Source organism: Rhipicephalus microplus, chromosome 3 (genome assembly GCF_043290135.1).
Source record: "Rhipicephalus microplus isolate Deutch F79 chromosome 3, USDA_Rmic, whole genome shotgun sequence".
Lineage (NCBI taxonomy): Eukaryota > Metazoa > Arthropoda > Arachnida > Ixodida > Ixodidae > Rhipicephalus > Rhipicephalus microplus.
In genome coordinates, this window is record NC_134702.1 from 186,467,804 (window position 1) to 186,491,939 (window position 24,136).

Consider the following 24,136-nt stretch of genomic DNA (forward strand, 5'->3'; position numbering starts at 1 on the left):
CATTCACCTATTCAACACTCCAAGTACCACCATCTCGCATCTTTTCATCATATATTTCTTATATAGAAGCACCGCCATCTTGCGGAAATTCCAAGGACTGAACGAGAGGAGGTACACGCACACTTACTTATGGCTTGCGCTTCGTGTCTACTTTCTACCTTTAAGCACCTCGAGTTCATGGTATATACTAGTTCACTGTATTCATGGCACTGCGGCCCAACGCTCGCTAAACCTTTCTAAAACCTAGGAGGTTATGCCCAGTGAGTATAACATACTGACCTTTTAGATGCGGAGCATCTAATACTCGAGGCTTGTAGTGCGGCGCCGTCCGCAAGCTTCCTCCTCCTTCTTCCACCATCTGTGCATCCCTTCCTCCTCTACACACCGCGCGCGCTTCACTCCTCCACCATCTGTGCACCCTTCCTCCTCTACACACCGCGTGCGCTTCTCCTCTTCACGAACATTCGCTAGCTGTATAATGTAGCGCGCATGCGCCGTCACGCTTCGAGAACATCGGCAGCTGACGCGCGCGCATGCGCCGTCGCGCTTCGAGAACATCGGCAGCTGACGCGCGCGCATGCGCCGTTGCGCTTCTCCCCCTTCTCGAACATTCGACAGCTGACAGTGCATGCGCCGTCGCGCTGTATATATACTCAAGGTCGGCGCTCGCTCGCTCAGTTGCCGCTCATCGGTTAGTTTGTACGGCGCGTCGACGTCCAAGGTCGCGGTGAAATGAATTCCAACGAATCCACAAACACAATGATCGACGTCCGTTCGACCAGCGCCGCCCTTTCGCATACGTGTGTACGTGTTCACTCATTTAACACCCCCTCCTACAACCACGTTAACCAATTTAGCCATCGACCCAAGTAAGTCGCCATTTAACACCCCATTTCACAACTACGTTAACCAATTTAGCCATCGACCCAAGTAAGTCGCACTTTAACACCCCGTTAACCAATTATATGCTCCGCATCCTCCTCAGTGTTCCCCCGAGGGAAGCTGCGGGCAATTTTTCTTCTTTCTTCTGTGCGTTGTTGAACAATAAAAAAATTCGCAGCCTGCGCGTTACCTAAGAGCCAAATTCTTCTGTCTCTCATTCCCTCTTAGGAGCCATTGGCATGCACATTGAGCACTATCTTTTATTGTTCAAGTACGCACAGAAGAAATCTATCACCGGCACCACCTTGGAGGTCAAAATGTTATACTTGTTACACACTACTACAACGACTACGAGGAACGAACGGGGGCCGCTATAAGAAGCTTCGAGACGCCGCTTTCGTGCGTGAGCTTGGGCTCTTCGGCTTCGCCGCATTGCCGCCACTCAGCCCGCCGAAAATGGCGAAAATAGGGGCGGTGCTTCCCCCTTTCGCGTCATGCAGTGGTGCTAGTCAAGCGTTCGTAATGGCCTGGCCATGGTTTTTTAGATGCGGAGCATCTAATACTTGAGGCTTGTAGTGCGGCGCCGTCCGCAAGCGTCCTCCTCCTTCTTCCACCATCTGTGCATCCCTTCCTCCTCTACACACCGCGCGCGCTTCACTCCTCCACCATCTGTGGACCCTTCCTCCTCTACACACCGCGTGCGCTTCTCCTCTTCACGAACCTTCGCTAGCTGTATAATGTAGCGCGCATGCGCCGTCACGCTTCGAGAACATCGGCAGCTGACGCGCGCGCATGCGCCGTCGCGCTTCGAGAACATCGGCAGCTGACGCGCGCGCATGCGCCGTTGCGCTTCTTCCCCTTCTCGAACATTCGACAGCTGACGCGCGCATGCACCGTCACCCACCATCTGTGCCGCGCGCGCTTCTCCCCTTCGAGAACATTCTACAATTCTCCTGATTCTCCAGGGGACGCGCATGCGCCGTCGCGCTTCGAGAACATTCGACAGCTGACAGTGCATGCGCCGTCGCGCTGTATATATACTCAAGGTCGGCGCTCGCTTGCTCAGTTGCCGCTCGTCGGTTGGTTTGTACGGCGCGTCGACGTCCAAGGTCGCGGTGAAATGAATTCCAACGAATCCACAAACACAATGATCGACGTCCCTTCGACCAGCGCCGCCCTTTCGCATACGTGTGTACGTGTTCACTCATTTAACACCCCCTCCTACAACCACGTTAACCAATTTAGCCATCGACCCAAGTAAGTCGCAATTTAACACCCCATTTCACAACCACGTTAACCAATTTAGCCATCGACCCAAGTAAGTCGCACTTTAACACCCCGTTAACCAATTATATGCTCCACATCCTCCTCAGTGTTCCCCCGAGGGAAGCTGCGGGCAATTTTTTTCTTGCGAGGGCAGAAGGCGGCTGTAATCACTCGTCACAACGTTACGCCGTGTGGTCACTGACAGGATCCAGCAAGAAGCGCGTCCACAATGCAGTGTCACAGCATGACCAAAACTCATTCGGAGAACTAGACTAGTTATAACTGGTTGACCTACGATGTGCGATGGGAGACGCCATGGCTAGTGGTGTAAAATATAGAGCTACACAACTTTGCCAGTGGAGTGACGCATATGCCGCTTGCTCTTCTGTTGTGCCCTTTATTTTTATATAGGTAACTGTTTATTCTACGACTCACTTCCGTCCATTTCGTTTCAATTACATCCACCCACCTTAGCAACTAAACCCAAACATTCCCTTTTTTATGAATGTTCTGAACCTTCTAGGCGGCGCCTCAGGAACATAAGCGAGGAAGAAAGGAAAAGGTGTCACTACCTTGTAAACTTGTTTCATCTAGGAACGGATGGATGGATTGGATGGATTGATATGGCTTTACCCTTTAGATCGGGCGGTGGCTAACGCCATCCAGCCGCAGTACTTAGTGAACCAAAAAGTAGAATTTTTTCTCTTTAAATAGTAAGGTTGAGGACACGTACTTTGCAGTGAAGGGTTTAATTTTCACTCGTGCCTTGACTTTGGCCACCAATCAGATAACCTCCTTCTAGTTAATTCTACCCGCTTAATGTCTATTTTGCCCTTTCTTTCCCTAAACCCCAGTGCTTTGAACAACTCTGCACCATCATCCTGAACTATAGGGGGATGCCCTTTACAAAACATTATCAAGTGTTCGGCAGTTTTCTCTTCTTCTCCACACGCACTTCATCCCGTGTCTACCCCTTCGTATTTGGCCCGATATGTCTTGGTTCGCAATACTTCCGTCCTGGCCGCAAACAGTAGAGAACTACTCCGACTATTATCATAGACCCTTTTCTTGGCAATTTATGACCTTTCACAGTTACAGCACCCTGTGCGTAAGTTAAACCTTTTTGTCTCTCTCTATGGTTGAACGTCGTTAAATAAATCTACGGACCATATTTACGAAGTAAAGTAAATGTACACAACTGAATTGTCTGCAACTTACTCACACTTGTTCTTACAATGCGTTACCTGTTTATTTCATCGAAGAGAAATGAGACGTCAACTTGCCACGCGATAGTCATCGAGGTTGCATTCCAGAGAACGAGAAAGGACTTGCGCTGCGTCTCCCTTTAGAAAACGGCAGTGACGCTTCACGCTCCGCTTAGTCAGCCCGTAAGCGGAGCGTGGGCCTCGCTCAGCTAACTTGCTTACGGTCCTAGCAAAGGGCGCATGCGCACTCGCGTTCCCTCTCCGCATGGCTGCTGAGCTGAGCGTAAAAACGTCAAATGAAAACTCTCTGGTGTCAGTGTTCCAGCGGGAATCAAACCAAAGAACTCTGCGTCGCAATGAAGCATTCTACACATCAGTAGGGGTTGAAGAGCCGCCTACCGTATTTTATAAACATTACATATGTACTCCTTGCATACAGCCGTTACGTCGGGTCGGCGTCAGTTGTGGTTAGGTGGCATGCGCTGAAGTCAATTTATGTAACACTATCCAGGGCCAGCACTTTCGGGAGCATTAGTCCTTTATATCAGCTTCTGGTGTGTGTAATACGCATGTTCCACTAGGCGTGTTGCGCAATTCCAAACAGCTGGTTATATCAACATTCGTACAAATGTTTAGCGTCATTTCATGATGCATCCCTCAATAAAAAAATTGCAGCACGGTCACCGTCCCTCCACAAGCTTCCCGTAACGTCGATTCAAAGGTACGTGAGATCTGCCGAATTTTTTTGAAAAAGTGTTTGTCACTGAAGTTTTCTCAAAAGTCTATTTACATGACTGGCGATTAACAAGAATAATTGCTAGTCTCCGTTATTTGGTATATGAAAGGGTGACTGAAGTGGTTTCGTGCTCACGAAATTACTGTCAATTTGGTATCTGCGACCTCTGACAACATGACTTCCAAAATTTTTTGTGATGTTCGAATAAGCAGTGGCGCTATAAGCAAGGTAATTTGGCTTAGGAAACTTTCCCCCTCTCCCGATACGCGGGCAGCGCAGAAAGGGAGAAAGAGGGAACGTAGGGAGGTGACGTCAGTTTCGGGAGAGCCAGCGCCACTCAACCTGTTTGCTTCAGAATTGTGTCTCCATTCTGCTGCGATCTGCTGCCTAACTAACTCGTCATCGCTTCTGCTAGTTCATAGAGATTTTTCACCATTGCGACGTTCTGTTCTCATTATAGATTTTAGCCATCCGACATCCACTAGTTGTGTTCGTGCGGGATGTGAGTGGACTCGCGATGCCGAATTACTGCGTGGCGTATGGCTGCCGCATCACTTTCGGCCGCGAAGACGTCGCTTTTCACAAGTTTCCTCGGAATCAGAAGATGACTGCAAAATGGGTGGCAACAGCTAAAGGACTTCAAATTTTCTCAATAACCTGTGCTGTGCTCTAAGCGCTTCCTTGACAGCGACTGCGTATACGAAGCCCGGCTCTCAGGCTTTCTCTAGGAATGACGAGCAAGTGTGTGCGACTAAACAGCGACGCGGTTTCTTCTGCGTTTCTGCACCTCGGGGGTACTCGCCGCCACCACATCTTGCCTTCGCAAAAAGAAAAAAAATGAGGGAAAGCTTACTCGCAGCTTACTCAGCTCACTGTGCGGCCTCGCTTCTGCGGCGCTGACTTAGAATCTTTTTGGAACGCGTGAATCGCGAGCCGTTAAGAAGACACGGTTTATCTTATTTTCGCTCGATCATGGACCCAGTAGGCCATGATCTTCCTGTGGCAGTGACGTCTCGTGATCGCGCCTTTAAAGATATTTATCAGAGCATGACTTGATCACCATCGAAGGTGACTGTGTAGCTGCTTTATTTCAATTGTGTTCTGGCTCGTATCTTTCGATCAAAATCCAGAATCATCGATGGCATACCGTACGACAGTCATTCATACGATGATCCAGGCAACCTTTAATCGCTACCGTGAAATTCAATCTCGGCCAAATGCCACCAGATCAAGCGAAACAGTAGAGTCCAAGGAGTCGCGCAGCAGCGCTTAATCTAAATAAAGGATTTCTCAATTTCATTCAATGCCTGAGTGTCAGAATTGATAACAGTGAATATTTTTGAATGCGCATATTGTAAGTGAACGTAACGCTGGCACTTGAAGTGTTCATGCCCCAAGCCTTCTTTTTCAGAAGCTCGGCCTGCAAAACATTGTTCTGCTGCTTACAATCTACACTGTGCTGAATGGGGCTCGTCATGGCAGCAGTGCTGTGGTTGATTTATGCAGACGCGCTACATATCAGTATGTTGAAATGAATGTGATGGTACTCTTATCACACTGCATATAAAAAAACAAAAAAAACTGTGGAACTGCAAAATGCAATCCCGGGATCACTGTTGAGGCACGTCTTGTTTTCTTTGTACCCTCCTCTTTCTCTATTCGAATGCAGTGCTACATCAACACTTATGGCAAAAACACGCGTACACAGACATCAGTGCACAGCATTGTAACCGAGTACTCCACAAAACAGTCGCATGCTGGTATCAAATCCCGGCTGTGGCGGCTGCATTTCCGATGGAGGCGGAAACGTTGTAGGCCCGTGCGCTCAAATTTGGGTGCACGTTGAAGAACCCCAGGTGGTAGAAATTTTCAGAGCCCTCCACTACGGCGTCTCTCATAATCATATGGTGGTTTGGGGACGTGAAACCCCACATATCAATCATCATCAATAATTGCGAACTAAAAGTAATTTCCGCACGTGTGTGGCTCCTTGATTACTGTCTTAGCACGCGTTTACTATAAAACGTCATTTTACTCGATTAGTAACACATACCACGAAATTGGTTCTAACGCTGTGAAGAGATTTTTTGTCTCGCACTTCGCAACATTTCCACTGAAACGCCCATATTTCACACGCCTCTCCTTTTTCAGTGATTGCTGGAAGTTTCAACGAGATGAAGACGAATGGCGAAATTATATCACTAATGAGACTGAGCCGTTGATAACATCAACTATTGAATATATGCACCGAGTAAAGCTCATTGGCCTCCTCTTGCTAGTTTTTCGGTGGCATTGTGTGCGTACTGAGGAGACAGGTATGTCTGCATAATGTTTTGACATTATTAACGACGTAGGTATTCTAGCGTTTCCATATTCTGTTCATACACGTACAGCGTTCGCTCTCCCTGTTGTGTGCCTCAGTCTGTTTCTTCTGTGATGTGTTCCCACAAGTGCACCGATTTCCCGCCTATGCGCGCTCCAGCACAAGATGCGCTGTTCTGGCGCCATATCTGCCGGCAGCTGTCACGCACCCCCACACTGGTCTTACGCTGATTAATTCATTGTTGTATTGAGAAATAGGTCGATGCCACATCACTGGTGCACCCTGCGATGGACTACTGAACACTGCTGTAGCCCCACTGGGGGTCAAAGCGGGGCTGCCCCATCTCCGGCATCGTCATACATACAGATTTTGCTTCTTTTTTTTACTGCAGACAGCTTGCAACTCAGAATATAAGTTCAAACTCGCTGAATAATTCTGTGTGAGAACTAACTGACTAATTACCTAAATAGATAGGTAGGTGACTAAGAAAATAAATAAATTACTTAATTATTAAATTAACAAACAAATAAAAAAATACACGTAGCGGCTGAGATTCAAAAACTGCAATCCTTCATTTACAGGACTCATCACAGGACCACTGGCACACAGGTTCAATGCACGGCCCGTCATCATTGCAGGAGCTGTGATCTCAGGCATTGGGGCAATGCTGAGTTTCTTTCCCAACAGCATCGCCACGATGACAGTGACACTCGGGGTGATACACGGTAAGATTGCATTGGCTAACATGTCTCAATGCAGCGCGCGGTATTAATACTAACCCTTCACGGACCCGTTAATGGGAGAACAAAAACAGCAAGACCTTTCTGGAGCTCAACTGAGTATATCTCAAGAGCCATAGAGAAAGCAATAAGCTGAGAGGCTGTTACATCACATTTTGTGAAGGCGGAAGGAGGGAAGAGTAGAGGACTCCTCCTCGCAATTGTGGGCACGCTACGGTAGCTTTCGCATGCCGAAGGGCGCCAGCAAGAGGGAGGTGACCGGCACAAGTCGATTTCGAACGCGTTGGGCGGCACCGCCGCCGACATCTGATAGACGAGCTGGAAAAGCGAAACTTATTTTGCTGATTATGAGCAAACGTGCTGCGATACTCGTTTGAGGAGAGCCTGTATGCTATTTGCTACCTCATTAGGGCTCATTCTGTGAATCTATATTGAACTTCTAGCTTTGCACTTCATGTGAAATACGCTGAATGGAAGAGAGAAACGGCGTGAATCGGCCGAAAAATTGCCATGACAGGCAGCTTTCTTCTACATATACGGTAAGTTCAGAATACGGAACATGATGTAACAGTGAAATGTTATTTAATTGGTCTCGCTATTTAGCCAAGTGAAGCACTTCCAACCCATTCTTCGCCATGTGTGTCACAATGCGTGCGCACGAGTATCCTTAGCAGAAGCGCGGGTGAGCCGACTGCGATTATGACAACAACAAAAACAATTGGCCAAAGATGAGGTTAGCGTGCGCGAAATGTAAACCGGAAGCAGTATTTCAAACAATAAATTACTTTACTGTGTCATACACGCCTAACACTTCCCTCTGTAAACTCCGGCGACAACAGTGGGCCATGTACTGCTTTCCGATAGTTGTGACCATCGTATACGAGAACGACTCACCGCCACCTCTCGCATTAAGAACCTTAGATACTGCCATTCTCGTCTAGAAATTTCAGACTGCGTTTGCTGAGGCCACACAGTGCCGAAAGAAAACAATGGAGCTGTGGCGCCAACCCGCTTCAAAAATAACCGCTTTCAACCACAATCGATAAACTAAACTCGCAATCGTGATAACCAACGCTCACTGTAGGCTTCTAACACATGGGATCATCTTTGAAATGCAACAGCTGCATAAGAATGCACATTCAGAACTCCAGCCGGCTATCAACAACGCATTCATACGAGTGGTGATGCAGACTACACGGCATGCCAGCATGCCCACCACACCATGCCCACAGCCCCTCTGCAAAAGAACGTGACTTCCTCCACACTTTTCGCTAAGCAGCCCGCAGTGCGATGGCTACTCCTTAGCTTTCCTTCCTCCATGTCAACAGCGAATTCCTCAGGGAACTTAAAGGGACCTGACGTAAGGCTGGCGCTGCTGCGTCGCATAGGCAGGGACTATATTTTTTTAAGGCTGTTCAGGTAACTAGTTATCCGGTATCACCTCTATTCTTTCTTTCTAGCTCACTCCTTAACAACTGAGTGCCCCCATGACTTCAGCGAAACCAATCGAAAAAGAACGGGTGGCACTTCAATGGCATAGCAGCGCGAATGCTTAAAACCGCCCCCCCCCTCCCGAAAACAAAAAAATGGCAGCATATCCACGAAGTGAATGATGGAGTGTGGGGCGACTCATTCGTCCGTCCATTCGTTCTTGCTTCCGTCCGTCCATGCGTCCGTCTGTGTGACCATCCATTCGTCTATCCGTCCGTCCGTGCGTCCGTCCCTGCGTTCGTCTATGCATCCGCCCCTGCGTCCGTTCATGCATCCATCCATGCATCTGTGTGTCCGTTCGTCCATCTATTCAACACTCCAAGTACCACCACCTCGCATCTCTTTATCATATATTCTTCATATAGAAGAACCGCCATCCAGTGAACATTCCAAGGACTGAACGAGAGGTGGCACACGCACACTTTCTTACGGCTTGCGCGTCGGGTCTACTTGCCACCTTTAACCACCTCGAGTTCATGTTATATACTTGTTCATTGTATTCATGGCACTGTGGCCCAACGCTCGCTAAACCTTTCTAAACCAAGGAGGTTACACCCAGCGAGTATAACGTAGCAACCCTTTCTTGTCAGATAGTGCTTAGTGTACATGCCAATGGCTGCTGATTGGGATTGCAGCGTGCGCGTTAACTAAAAGCCGAATGCTCCTGTCTCTCATTCCCCCTTAGAAGCCATTGGCATGTACATTGAGCACTATCTTTTATTGTTCAACAACTCACAGAAGAAATCTCTCACCGGCACCACCTCGGAGGTCAAAATGCTATACTTGTTACACACTACTACAACGGCTACGAGGGGCGAACGGGTGTTGCTATAAAAAGCTTCGCCCCTAAAACAAAAGAAACACAACATAAATATTACGTAGCTGCGGGAGTGAACCAATGCCATCTAGATAATTCACTGCACAGACGTGCCTACGCTTGCTCTCGTCGCTCGACAGACATTTGGATTGCCACGCCTGACGAACGTTTTCGTGGCGTGCTGGTGTGCTTATCAGCCACTCGAGAAGACCATGTTTTTGTGTCCGTGAATAACTGCAACATGGATATGTGATGCACTTTGTGCACTGCATATTAGCAATATGTGGGGCTACAAATTCGAATGATTGGGCGATGCTGCTTGGCGAATCGTTGCGGCAAGTGGACCAAAGTTGCGAGTGTTTTCGTTTCCTAAGGACAACCAGAGAACGAAATGGGAGCTTGTCGTTCGTCGAGCTGACGTCTACACCCGTTGTATTCTTTACCTGAAGTTTCGTGTGCCCATACTACATATTTTGAAGTCGTTCCAACGGCACCATCTACACCATTGTGCGTTCTTGCCCTAAAATAAAGGTGTCATGTGTGTTTCTGATTTGTAAGCACTGGCATCGAAATAATAAACGAGCATAGCAGCGCATTTTCGGCACAGGCGTTTTCCCTTCAGCGTCGGTAAATATTTTGCTATTTGCGATTAGCCCCACGGATTTCTTGTCTTACCTCGGCCTACTTGATTAGGAAAATGAAACAAATGCTGTTGCATTGCTTAGTTGATAAGTTTTCAGCATAATATTTCCTAGCCGGTGTGCCAATCACTTCATTGCGGTATTATAATTTTGCGCCTTTCTTGCCAGCACCTTGGCATAATGAGTTTTCTTGAAATTTATATGCGTGTAGACACTTAGGGTAAAGTACTTTCCTAAATAGATTTTAGGTGCGAGAGCTCTACTTCAAGTTAGAATGTTTAAGAACAATTATCAAATATACCCGTCCAAGAACTGTCTGTGCCGTAGGAGCGCACTGGGGTTACATAGGTAAATGCAGACCTAGTATCAACCTTTTAGGGGCGAAGCTCCTTATAGTGGCACCCGTTCGTCCCTCGTAGCTGTTGTTGTGTGTAACAACATTTTGAGCTCCAAGGTGGTGCTGGTGAGAGATTTCTTCTGTGCGTTGTTGAACAATCAAAAAATAGTGCACAATGTGCATGCCAATGGCTGCTAAGGGGGAATGAGAGACAGGAGCATTCAGCTTTTAGTTAACGCGCACACAGCGATCCCAATTAGCAGCCGTTGGCATGTATATTGAGCACTATCTGACAAGAAATGGTTGCTACGTTATACTCGATAAGTGTAACATCCTTAGTTTTAGAAATGTTTAGCGAGCGTTCAGCCGCAGTGCCATGAATACAATGAACTAGTATATACCATGAATGAACTCGAGGTGGTTAAAGGTGGGAAGTAGATACGAAGCGCAAGCCGTAGGAAATCAAAAGCCGAATTCTCCTGTCTCTCATTTCCCATTATCAGTCATTGGCATCTGCATTGAGCACTATCTGACAGGAAAAGGTTGCTACGTTATACTCCTTGGGCGTAACCTCCTCGGTTTTAAGAGCAAACCTCATAAGCGCGAAACTGCACGCGACAGCGACGAGCGATGCTATGAGCGACGAAACAGAGCGTTCGTGCGACGTGTCGCGTGCTCGTTTTCGCGCGATCGCTCGGTTCTCCAGATTTGGAAACCGTCGCTCATCACCCCGAAGTGCTGGGCTCAAGCAGCCAATAGCGAAAAACCGGAAAAGACAAACACTACATAGGTGCACGTGACCCTGCCCGAGTCACGTATGCGCAACAAGAAATAACGCAATGTTTACGCATGTGCATATAAAAAAGTGCTGCGAGGCACTCATAAACACTTACCGTTCCATTACACAACAATATATCGTATTCTTAAATTGCATACCGCTCACTACGCGGTTTTCTTGGTGCGAGTAGACGGCCTCATGCCAGCAACAGTGGAGTTCGCTCGCCGAAGCCCTCGCGTGAATGAGGTTTGCCTGCGCTAGCGACTGATCGCGCGAAGACGATCTACGTCACGTCGCTCGTCGCTGTCGCGTGCATTTTCGCACTTATGAGGTTTGGCCCTTAGAAAGCTTTGGCGAGCGTTGAGCCGCAGTGCCATGAATACAGTGAACTAGTATATACCATGAAGTCGAGGTGGTTAAAGGTGGAAAGCGTACCCCTTAGAAAGCTTTGGCGAGCGTTGAGCCGCAGTGCCATGAATACAGTGAACTAGTATATACCATGAAGTCGAGGTGGTTAAAGGTGGAAAGCGTACCCGAAGCACAAGCCGCAAGAAAGTGTGCATGTGCCACCTCTCGTTTAGTCCTTGGAATGTCCGCTGGATGGTGGTGCTTCTATATGGGGAATATATGATGAAAAGATGCAAGATGGTGGTACTTGGAGTGTTGAATAGATGGACAAACGGACACACAGACAGATGCATGGATGGACGCATGAACGGACGCAGGGGCGGATGCATGGATGAACGTAGGGACAGATGCACGCACGAACGGGCGGGTGGTTGCATGGACGGTCACACAGACGGACGCATGGACGGATGGAAGCAAGAACGAATGGACAGATGAATGCTTCGCCCCACTCTCCATCATTCGCTCTGTGGATATGCTGCCATTTTTTTTTACATGCCTTAACTTGTAGGAGCGGGAATGCGCACCACTGCGAAAGGGGCCAGAGCAAAAGAGGAACACCGCTCCTTGCATCGGTCACAAGAGATGTTTGTGAAACGAGAAATTTTGTTTTCTCTTGCAGAGGTCATCATCTTGATATTGTGCGGAGTAAGATACTTGTGGCAGCAGCGCACACTCTCCTCAATAACTACGTGTCTATAAAGATGGATTTTCGAAAGAGTACAAATAAAACTGCAGTAACTGTGCAAAGGAGTAGCTCTGCATGTTCAAAATAGTGTGCATGCGTGTGGGTGTATGTAAAAAATACATAAAATTTAACTTATTTTTCTGGTCACTTTAGTAGTCCACCAAATTTTGTTCTTGTAGATCGACCACAGGTTTGATTACAGTCTTTGACTTTTTGTGGAAGAAATGACCCACAGATAAATCTAGAAACGCTTTCAAGCGAAATACATCGCTTAAACCAGCGACTTTTTAGGCACAAAAGGCAAAATAAAGATGATAAGCACGCAAAACTTGCCGCGAACACAATATCAAGATGATGACTAAAGACGTGTGCATGTTAAAGAACCCCAGGTGTTCGAAATTTCCAGAGTCCTCCACCACGGCGCCTCTCGTAATCATATGGTGGTTTTGAGACGTCGAACCCCACAAATCAATCAATCAGTCTTAACTGGATAGGAATGTGGCAATGGGTTCACAGTGCCCAGTACGCGCGCTCGCTCGGGCGAAATAAGTGACGTCACAGCGGCAGTGAGCAGGCCGGAAAATATTTTACCAGGTGGCATAGAGTTAACGCCCGTAATATTGCGAGGTGGTTGCATATCTAGAATCGTGCCACCCAACAATACATGTTAATCGCACGATGTGTGGGTGTTTTAAAAGGCTACCCATTACAAGACCTTAAGACATCTCTATACATAATCATCAGCAAAACCATCAGCAAAGTGAGCTGCTGCGTAGGTCCGCGTGTTGCTTTACAGACGAACAGTGAGCCATTCGCTGATTCGGCAACGAAATGATTACGGCGTAGTGGGCACTGCGCGATTGTACTTGTAGAATGGACTCTAGAGTAGTTTGAAACGGCCAATATTTCGCGCACATAGGCGTAAAGTTTTCTTTCGGCACGGTTGAGGCAACCACGGCAAACCGAAGCTAAATACGATAGCAATTAAAACGAGGCGTAAGGGTCTTATTAAGCTCAGTTCTGGAAAGCGAAAATCAAGCACCCGTCGATTTTTCCCAATTGTGGCCGTACTGTAATATTTTAAAATTTTTAGCACACGACCTCTCTTGAGCAATGACCTCATTTGTAATTCCTGCTAATTGCGAAATCGGGCGTCGTTCCAGGAAGACGCCATCGTCCTTTCAACTCACTTGCCGAAACAATATTGCCCTGCTTAAATCTCATGGAATCCAATTTTTCTCGGCAGTGTAATTTCTCATTTCTAAGTGCGTTATATTTGCCAGCAACGTTTGATTATTTCTTTTACCGAATATAGTGATCACACCTCGAAGTCTGTTCACGGCACACATGGCAATTTTCCGTTTTCCGTGAGCGAAACCATGACCTCCGAGGTCTCTTTGGTGAGGTCGATGATGATATGCCGTAACTACTTATCGAAAGTCTGATACCCAGGTATGTTGCCCAGGCGTGTGCCTATTATCAGTTGTGCTTACTCGTCATGCTTCTTGCAAAATGATAGGATCCGGTTTATGCACCTTGTGTTTGCGAGTCTATAGTTCTATGTGCCGCGTCACGATCGATAACACAAGAATTGTGTAGAAGTTTCTGAAGAAGTTCTTTGTCGGTCAGCGAAACTTTGCTGTCGCCATTCTGTGATTTGGCTCTATATTGAGAAAGTGCTCTATCCCACACTTCTTTGCTGCTGATTTGGACTAGCCGCAGGAGAAGGCCTCGTGGAACGGGCTTTCCCGGAATTTACAGGAACCTTAGAAGTGTGGCGGTTCGGTCTAGATGGTATGACATGACGAGAATTAAAGCGCGGAAACAGAACGACAAAAAAGGGCCGTCTCCTTTTTGTCCCTTTCTCATCGTTCTGGTCTCGCGCTATAACTATCGTCATGTTTACTGGTACATGCGTACAGCTACCACTAACGAACAACGCTCACAGACGTGTGAAAGAAACAGGCAATGATTCTTTCATCAATGACCAAAATATATTTTGAATTTGTCACTTATTTCCGTAAATCACGTTGTTTTATTGCATAGAACAGTTCTCATTTTTTTAGATAGGTAGCAACGTAGAACGCGTACCTCCACAAAATCACCTCCACTCCCAAGGTTCGTTCAAATTTGATGCGAGAGCATTGAAAAGCTCGTTTCGCAGAAATTTGAGCGTCGTGGATTCTGAGGCAAAAATGATCCTGTTGTGCGTGACCGAAAAATCGAGAAATATGCAAATAACATATTTAGTAGAATATTCAGAGTCTGAGTAGGGATGCAAACCGGTGCAATTGCGCCCAAGCGGGTGTTCTATAGCACAGATCAAAGCACATGCTCGTGAATACAGCGAGAATAACTGTCTCTGCGTGGAAATGCAGTGAAAGTAACTTTCATGCTTCACTAACACGCACGTCATGTATACATGATGGGCAATAGATCATTACATATTGCAGCACTAATGCCTGGTGCAAGTGTAAATTGCCATTGGGTGTTAGAATGTGTGATTATCATAATGACTTCATGGTTTAAAGCAGGTCATTTACTACAAAATGCACACACGTTACTGGGCTTATTCCCCTAAGGCCACCTAGTGGATGCATAGCAAGTTAGAAAAAATTGCATGCACTAAGTGTTTGAAGTACGCACAAGGGACAGGATATCTCTATCGCGTTCAACCCTTACAGACGATGCTTTAGCCTTCCCAGCTTTTCTATTGTTTTGCTTACTTGTTCGTTTATTGGTTGGTTGTTTAGGTTACTATTTGTTACAGCTAAAATGCGTTTTTGTTTGCTATTTGTGTCTCGCAGCCATCGGTGCCGGTATGGTGTTCGTCGTCTCACCGACCATAATAAGTGAGCACTTCGTCAAGCACAAAGGCCTCGCAATGGGCATCAACTTCACCGGGGTCACGATGGGCACGTTTGTCTTTCCCAAGCTTCTGGAGTACCTCACCAAGACGTACGGCTTGCGCGGTGCATTGCTTATCTTCGGTGCCATTGTGATGAACGGACTCGCATTCAGCCTGTTCCCGCGAACACCGAAGTGGCGAAGCGCGCCTGCCGGTGCGCCGGCTTCGCAGGCCGCTTCAAAAGGCGACAGCAAGCAAGGGACGTTGCGGCACGGGCTCACCGTGTTCAAGCATCCCATCTTTTATCTCGTCATGTACAGCTTCATTGTTCACAGCTTCGGGTTCGAGTGCTACATATCGTTGTTCGTGGACTTCGCCGTGGATCGAGGCGTGGCCGTTTCCAGCGCGGTTACCATGGTGTCAATGGGAGCCATAGCCGAAGCCCTCGGCAGGCTCACACTGCCGGCAGCTGTCGACCGTGGCTGGCTGACCAACAAGCAGCTGATAGTGCTCATATTCGCCGTCCAGGGTGCTATGTTCATACTGCTTCCATTCCTCTACGTCCACGGGCTCCTCTTCGCCGTGGCTGCCATCATCGCCTACACAATAGGCACTGGCCTAGTGCTGTTTCCTGTCATCCTCGCTATTTATCTCGGCCTGGAAAGAATGTCCATGGCATACGGGATGGTCATCGCATCGGCTGGCCTGCTGTCTTTCATAAAGCCCTCGGTTATAGGTAAGGAATATTAATAAGGTGCGCAAAATAACTAATAATTCGGTTGCTATGGGATGTGCCCTTAAGTGTGGCTTTAAAGTGCCATGCTCGTGGGAAGCCTCAGCGATGCAATGCAAAGCGATGTAAAGCTATGCGAGGATTGGTGGGGTTTAGCGCTGAAGAAACCTCCTATCCGCTTGTGCACCTGAATGTCTCCAACTTCCAACTCGCCTCCCTCCCCCAGTCGCCTCCCGTATGCTGCCAATGACGCGCATTCTTGGGTACGACCCTGTAAATGACGTAACTGATAGGATAGCCAAAGGAGGTTGCTCGCGACACCACTCCCATACAGTTTTTATTTTTCCTAGCCATATACAGATTCTTGCCTCTTACCAACAGTCACTTCCTTCATCCTCACCCTCACTGTCCTATCCCACCTCCTAGCGTTACTATACATGGCTAGGCTGTGCTTTTCCCACTACCCTCCTCATCGCGCTCACATCACTCCTTTTTCTTACCGTCTGATATACTAGCTTATACAGACTTGAGCAAGTAGGACAAAAAAAGAAATACATACCCATTAAACAGGAAAACGTACTCATGTATGCAATCTTAAAATTTTGCTGAAATACCACATCTTGCAAGGCTGTACACGGTTTATGCTTTGATCTCTATCCTGTTCATGTCCCGCCGCGGTGGCCTAGTGGCTAAGGTACTAGGCTGCTGACCTGCAGGTCACGGGATCGAATTTCGGCTGCGGCAGCATCATTTCCGATGGAGGCGGAAACGTTGTATGCCCGTGTGCTCAGATTTGGGTGTACGTTGAAAAACCTCAGGTGGTCGAAATTTCTGGAGCCCTCCACTACAGCGTCTCTCATAATCATATGTAAGTTTTGGGACGTTATACCGCAAATATAAATTTATCATCAATCTATCCTGTTCGTTACCCTTTCTTGATATGCTGTGCATAACAGACTCATTTGGGCTGGACTTTAGAACTCCGCTGTGCAATGAGTACATCCCCAAAAATAAGAATGTTTTTAAGCGTAGAGACCATTCTGTACCGATCATGCAGATGAGGGCTTTAAGTGCACCTAGCTTCTTTCAAAAGCTATAGCTTGCAGCACTCAGCGACCACATCTCGACGACAGGTAGGAAAGAGCACTATTGCGCTGTAGCAGTAACGGACTCAGTAAGTGCCAGTACAAGAATCATTTATTCCAGATAACGTTGCTATACTTTTGCTGCATGTCTTTGCGCACGCATACGTTGGTGCTGAGTCTGCACTTTAGATGCGGTGATATGTCAGAAAGGACGACGGTTTGCCCGGCAGTTGGAAACCATGGCAAAAAAGTCGAAAAACAGAGCTGTAGCGTTGACAAAAGCAAGTATATTGCGGGAAAGGAGAAGCTTCAGAAATGTAGTAGTCAGAACGTCAGACGTTTACACCATAACCTCAGACGGAAAGTGAGATAATAAAGACTTTATATTATGAACAGATTACGTCTGCACGGGGGGGGCAGGGAGGGGGTTGATAAGCTGAGCTGGGCTACGGCTATCCATTGCTCCTAACCTAAGAGCCCTGTATGGCTCACGACGGCACACTGGGGTCCTGACCGCCGAGGTTGCCGAGGAAGTGCGACGTCATTCCACCGGTGAGTGTGCTCTCACTCTGGTGAAAATCTGAACAATGCGCTCGGCACGCGTCCTACAGATGCGGGCAAGTTCACATGGCCTCGAACCCACCGCCTACTAGGATACGTCCACGTGGCGTTTGCGTAAATGCTTGGGGCTCAGTGGAGTGACTATAGTTTTGAAGATAACGCCCTCTTTCCAATATGAGTTGTTGAGCGACGGCTGTCCGAGATCACTGAAATCTGACCAAAATACTTTTGCAACCTTTAACTTCGAGCGTAAGAACAAGAAACAGGGAATTAGTAAACTCGATATGCCGGCTGAAAAACTTATCACTTATCAATAACTAACAGTAGCAATGGTGTATTATTGTGTGAAGCTTGTTAGCAGCAATCTATAGTGAAAAACGTAAATTGGAAACTTCAACAAAGCTGTATATAAGTAGCTATTCTTTACGATACTAAGTTGAATAGATGATATCAGCCCTGAAGTGCATGAATAAAGGCCATACAGAGACAAGTTTCTAGTATATCCGTAGAGCAAAAGGTAACGCATAACAGGGTGGCACCAAAATTAGGCGCACAACAATGCAAAAAAAGTTGAATGGTATGAATAAATTATTATAAAGAGTCATGACGCCATGTAAACTGCGCATGTTGTTCTGGAAGGCCACTGCCCGCAAAACAGAGTGTACACGAAAGCCCAGGAAAGAACTAATGTAAACACTGACCGTCGAACCGTTCAGTTAACGCTCGCAAAGCTAAAGTCACCCAAGGAAACAAATACCCAAATCACCATCAGTTTGTTGAAAGGTGCACAGTGTAAAAACCTAACGTCTCATCGCTTAGATTTAGTGCCGTGGAACCGGTCCCATCTGTCGCCATCTTGTTCCACGGGCAGCGCGTTACATTGTTTCTCAGCGTTTCTGTTGTTTTGGTCGTAGGGGCCTGGCCTATGTTGTATATCTCTAATTCATTGACATTTAGGTGAATTTTCTCTATGCAGTTTCTGATTCGTTTCGTGCGCTCTTTCTTTGTTATTTGTTTTTTATTCGTTTTGTGATGGACAACCTTTCCATTCGCCGCATAAAACGGCCTAACCCTAGCGGTTTTCTCAATAATTACGTGCATCATTATGGCACTGATATGGGAACAACCTTCGAAATATCAAAGTTATCGCTCAGTCTTCTGGGACTTGTAGGTATTCATCGACGAAAAAATATTTGTGTCTAGAACATATTGTAGCTAATGACAGGCACACATTCACAGAATAAGAAGACACTGTCACCATTGTTTGTCTCATTGAAAATTTTTAAAAATATATTCAAATTGATACCAATTTCACTTTTGAATAAAAATAACGAAGTGAAGCGGGTGAGAACATTAGGCCTCCACCACAAATCAACATTCCGTTTAGAGTCACAAGCCAACACTCCAATAGCAAAGCCACTTCAGTCACTAGACAAGACCTCTTCCATCACCAGCTAACGTCACGGAATTATTGAGTGAAACATATTGATGCACATGAAGAAAAGGGAACATGATGTCCGTTCATAGTAGAGCGCAGCAATAAAGCAAACGACTGCAATACGGAGATACAAAACTTGCACATATGTCTACTGTGCGTGCTTTTCTACGTTGCTCTCGGTTTCTGAGTTGTTGCCATTCAATACGTTCGACAAACACACCCAAGTGCATGACGTCTTTTTGTACGTAACCTTTTGTTGACACTGTCTCTGAAACGTTTTTTCTAGGACACTTCCGAGACCATGTCGGAGCCTACGATGCCCTCTTCGTCATCTGCGGATCGCTCATCGCGTTTGCAGCTATAATGTGGGTTCTTGTGTTCACGTGGGAGGCAAGAGAGAGGAAAAGAGAAATTGCTGGCAAAGGCAGTTCTGCGGGAGATGCCGAGGCCGCTACGAAAATGTAGCAATTAGAAGACGACCCTAGTTAACTTAGGGTCGTCTCTTCCAGCGCCACGTTTCATCGTGGTTGGACAATGACAGACGCAGGCTACTCAATGCAAGAATCGGCTAGCTCAATATAGAAAAGCTTACCCCCTGTTTCTGTGCATTTTTAGTGGCAGAAAAAGTGTTACTATAACTTTCCTCAACGTACACGAGACGAAGGTAGCATCGAGAGGACATCTCTTACGCTTACATTTTAACATCGTATGTCATCGTCATCTTCATCACATACACAACACAACAACGAAAGATATAGTCCGTCAGGATTATTTGAAGTACAAACTATCGCAACCATTGCGCTGTGACACGCATATACCGCTATGGTAATTATTTTTTTTGTTTTTCAGCTCTTCTTTTTCTGCCCTCCTACTCGAAGGGTCCTTCTGAAATGAAAGACCTTTCTGTATTCTATCCTCTTCCCTTATACAGAGTAGCATGTGAGCTCCTTTGTGTACGCTGGCCGAATTTCTGTTTTGCATTGAAAAGCTTTTTCTCTATATCTATTTGCAGGCTTTCCCAGATTTTATCGCAGATTTCATCGAGGGGCTGCGCTCATACGTTATCTTAACGCTTATCTCCTGTATATAGACTAATTTGTTTTTTTAACGAACACATCATTATTTTTTATAGATGACTGTTTTCTTTTTAGTGACTTGGCGTGAAAAAGGGGGGGGGGATTGTTATTTTATTTAAAAAGACTTCCCAGTTTTTGGGAATGACTACTTACGAACTAGTTCTCGGCGTTTGCGCTGACTTGACTTCATTAGTGTCCATGTTAGCGAGCCCAGTCTTTTACATAGCTGTGTACCCTCGAACTTAGAGCATCGACTGGCACGTTTGCATACGCATGGCAGAAGCGTATCCTGTGGGCTATGTTCAGAAATGCCGGTTGAATAAAGTTACTGCACCAAGACTTGCAACAACCAGCTTCATGACTCCAGTTTAACATGGCAGAAGTCTTCACTACCATACGACTGCGTGAACTGCACCGCAGTTCTGACAGCTGAGACGGTAGGTATAGAAGGATTCTATCGACTTACCGTTGACTCTGTACATCTTTCTTTTTTCCTGTGGCTTTTGTAAGACACCGTCGCGAGATCAATGCTGTCCCCATTTGTTTATATACATTTAACAGTCCACAGCGATCAATTCGACGATTCCTTTTCTCATGTCATCGCAAGATCGTATGGTTCAACAATTTTACTCGATTTCCATAGCTAGTCCTTCATATCAAGACATGTATAAATAAATACATACACATAGCAATTCAATACAGGGAAGAACATATTGGAAAAACACCGCGAGATATGAGCATACTCACTTCTTTAACGAATGGGTATTCACCCCAACGTACGCATGTACGTTTACGGGCCAAGCATTTTGAGGTTTCAGCTTCTCGGCACACCATGTGACCACCACTGTTAGTCATGAACCGGTATAGGAGCTGCAAACATTAGGTAGATTCCTACTCACCACTGGCCCATGCTATACACACTATGAGTTGAAGGTTCGTCCTCAGAAGCCCCGTCGCGGTGGTCTAGGGGCTAAGGTACTCGGCTGCTGACCCGCAGGTCACGGGTTCAAATCCCGGCTGCGGCGGCTGCATTTCCGATGGAAGCGGAAATGTCTTAGGCCGGTGGGCTCAGATTTCGTTGCACGTTAAAGAACCCCAGGTGGTCGAAATTTCCGGAGCCCCCCACTACGGCGTCTCTCATAATCATATGGTGGTTTGGGGACGTTAAACTCCACAAATCAATCGTCCTCACAAGCTAAAGCATTATATATGGCTTAGCAGTGGTGCTTGAATCCTCTATAAAATTTTCCAAGGTGCTCAAGTTTTATGTGTAAAACGGAAGACACAAACGTGCATCTATTGGTAGTAAATTAATGCATCTGAAGCACAGTTTTTGGACAATGATCTGCAATGCAATGGTGCGTTAGTGTACCGGTGGCGAATAAGGCGGAAAAAATGACATCATCTCCTACTAAAAGGTACCTGGAGTAGTATGCAAAGTAGTGCATGGGTCGTCCTACAGTTCCGCTCATTGTGGGCAACGCGTCCTTGCAAGCGGAGCACACCATGCATTCACTGTAGTTTCTGTTGCTGTTACTCGTCTGAACTCTTGATGGAGCACGCCACGTGGGTTCGTCAGGCGAATGCGAAATCTCGTTCTTCAACGTCCCCACATGATTGCTGGGAGAATGTAAGGAGGAGAGGCCACAGTGTTTTGCCCAGCCACTTACGCAAGCCCTAACGCGCTAGCACGTGAGCGCGTTCTGGCAGTGCTTGGGCCAGCCATTGCGCGTGCCCAGAAAGGGATGTCACGCTGCACTCCACCCGATTGAACTTCGCCATAAGCTGCTTCGCATCTAAAATTGAAGATTTTCCGCTGGGCGCACAGTGTTTTCTTCGTCCCTTCCCACTTTGAACTTTATGTTAAACAACCTTGTTTGTGTACATACATGCCCCTTTTATCCGCTCTTTGTTTGATAAGTGTGTTGATGATTGCCGTGGCACCAGAGAAAGCAACGAGATGAAGCCATATAGTGTTAGGCGCAAAGCTGTTTGCACTGTGCCTCGGCGCGTCCTTCGTAGTAGCCACACATTACTTCTCACTATGTTGACTACGTAGTGCTGCGCTGTTGCAGTACGCGAAGTGATCACTAGATGGCGTAGACGCATGTTGCGTGTGGTTTAGTTTAATAGGAGTTTGATATGATGGCGGACAGAAACACAGACAAAAAGACGGACAGATGGATGAACGGATGCCGTGAATATTTTTGTGGATTTCCGCGCAGACCACACCGTGGTTATGAAAAAATTATGCGTCTTCAAGTTATTCGATAGTATGACGTAACGTCGCCAGTCACGTTAAGCGAAAGCTATCACTTTTATGGAAATGAAGCTCATATTACTCGCGATGGTATTCTTACAATAGCAAGTGGTTTCCATCGTATTCTATCGGGTTGGGTAATGATTAGGTCATAATAGTTATGCAATATTATTTATATTGTTGCAAAAGCCGACAGTGAGCACTGCGACTGCAGTTATCGTTGCCATGATATGACAGCATTACATGCTATTTTCCATGAGCACTGTGAAGCACTGACGTAGCTTACTATGAGTATATTTCACTACCGTGTTGAATGCCAAGGTTTCGGGCTGGCTCTCAATGCAATTTTCGATCTTTCTGTGCAAGCAATTTTTCCCGCACCAAAAACACTGCCGACTCTTGCCCCACCTGCATATCGTGATTGCGTAAAGCGTTATCAAAATGTTAACGCATTTCCCGGTTTGATACAAGCTGTAAATCATCCGTGGCTCATACCCCCAAATGTTTTAGGTCGTGGTAGGTGGGTATGTGCCACAGATGACGGACGCAAAGAGTTTCATGACATACGCGACCAGTGTCTCATGCTATCGTGTGGTGACCTGTTCATCGTTTTAGGGGCGACGCTCCTTATGGCGTGGCTTGTGCGTCCCTCGTAGGACGTAACCACCAGTGGCACATACCCGAAATAGCGGTCCTTACAATGTCTGCTGGATGGGGGCACTTGTATATGATGAATACATGATGAAAAGATGTGAGATGGCTGTGCTTGGAGTTTTCGCTAGACATATAGATGGACGAACGGACTGACACACGCACGCACGGACAGACAGAGGGGCGCACGGACGGATGGACAGACAGAGGGGTGGCCGCAAAAAGAGATGGACGGACAGACAGACGAATGAACAAACAGACGGATGCACCAAGGATCACACAGATAGGCGGACGCAAGAACGAATGGACAGACAGACTGACGAACGCTGCGCCCCACCAATCATCATTCACTCCGTGGCTATGCTGTTTGTCATACACTAATGCTCTTCCATAGGATGTTTGGTGAGTGTGAAGTAAAGGAGCCACCCACGAGAGTACTCAGACGTAAGCGACTAGATAGATAGATAGATAGATAGATAGATAGATAGATAGATAGATAGATAGATAGATAGATAGATAGATAGATAGGGTGGAAATCACTAAGAAATGCTTCGCATTTAAAAATGAATTGCCCTCAACGGCCAAACCTTAAAAAAATATCAAGATGATGTACATTCTTTATTTTCATCGCGTTGGATGTTTATGGTATAGCATGAGTTTTTCCTGCTTCGGGCATCCAATGTGGGGTAAAGAATACTTATATAAAAACTCATAGTACTATATGGTTTCACCTGCTCTCAGACGCCGGAAGGCAATCAAAGCATTTTTATTAAAACGTTCTCTTACAGGGTATGGCTAGATAAGCAGGTGAAAAAAATATAAGTACCATTGGAGCTGCCCTCTGTCACGAACTTGGTGCTATGTAAAACCCTGCCTACCTAAATAACAACCTCTTTGTTTTTTGACCGCATAACGTTTGAGGGAAAATATTAGATGAAACAGATTGCTGTCTTAAAACCAATTCATTCCTTTGATGGCAGAAATATACATTGTAGTGGTGAAGCATCAAGGCAATCACCAGAGAAACAGACTCTTGGTGCTATGTGCGAGTGCTATTGCGCGAGCTGTGGACACCGAACCCGTTCGACTGTTTTCGGCTGCACCGCCTGCCTGTGTGCTAGCAGACATTGTTAGCCCCTTTTCAATATACACAATCGGGTGGGCGGGGAGATGAG

The 24,136-nt window shown here is 46.5% G+C and overlaps 1 protein-coding gene across 2 annotated transcripts in view; it reads left to right on the plus strand.

Moving 5' to 3' along the window:
• LOC142761603 (monocarboxylate transporter 12-like) overlaps positions 1-20,389 on the plus strand; it is a 55,997-nt gene extending 35,608 nt beyond the window's left edge. For both annotated transcript variants that reach the window (XM_075890627.1, XM_075890626.1), the window contains 3 exons: positions 6,994-7,137; positions 15,117-15,893; positions 19,261-20,389. In XM_075890627.1, coding sequence (XP_075746742.1) covers positions 6,994-7,137; positions 15,117-15,893; positions 19,261-19,439 — 1,100 coding nt within the window. In that variant the 3' untranslated portion in view covers positions 19,440-20,389. The remainder of the gene's footprint in view (positions 1-6,993; positions 7,138-15,116; positions 15,894-19,260) is intronic.
• The last annotated feature ends 3,747 nt before the right edge of the window (positions 20,390-24,136 follow it).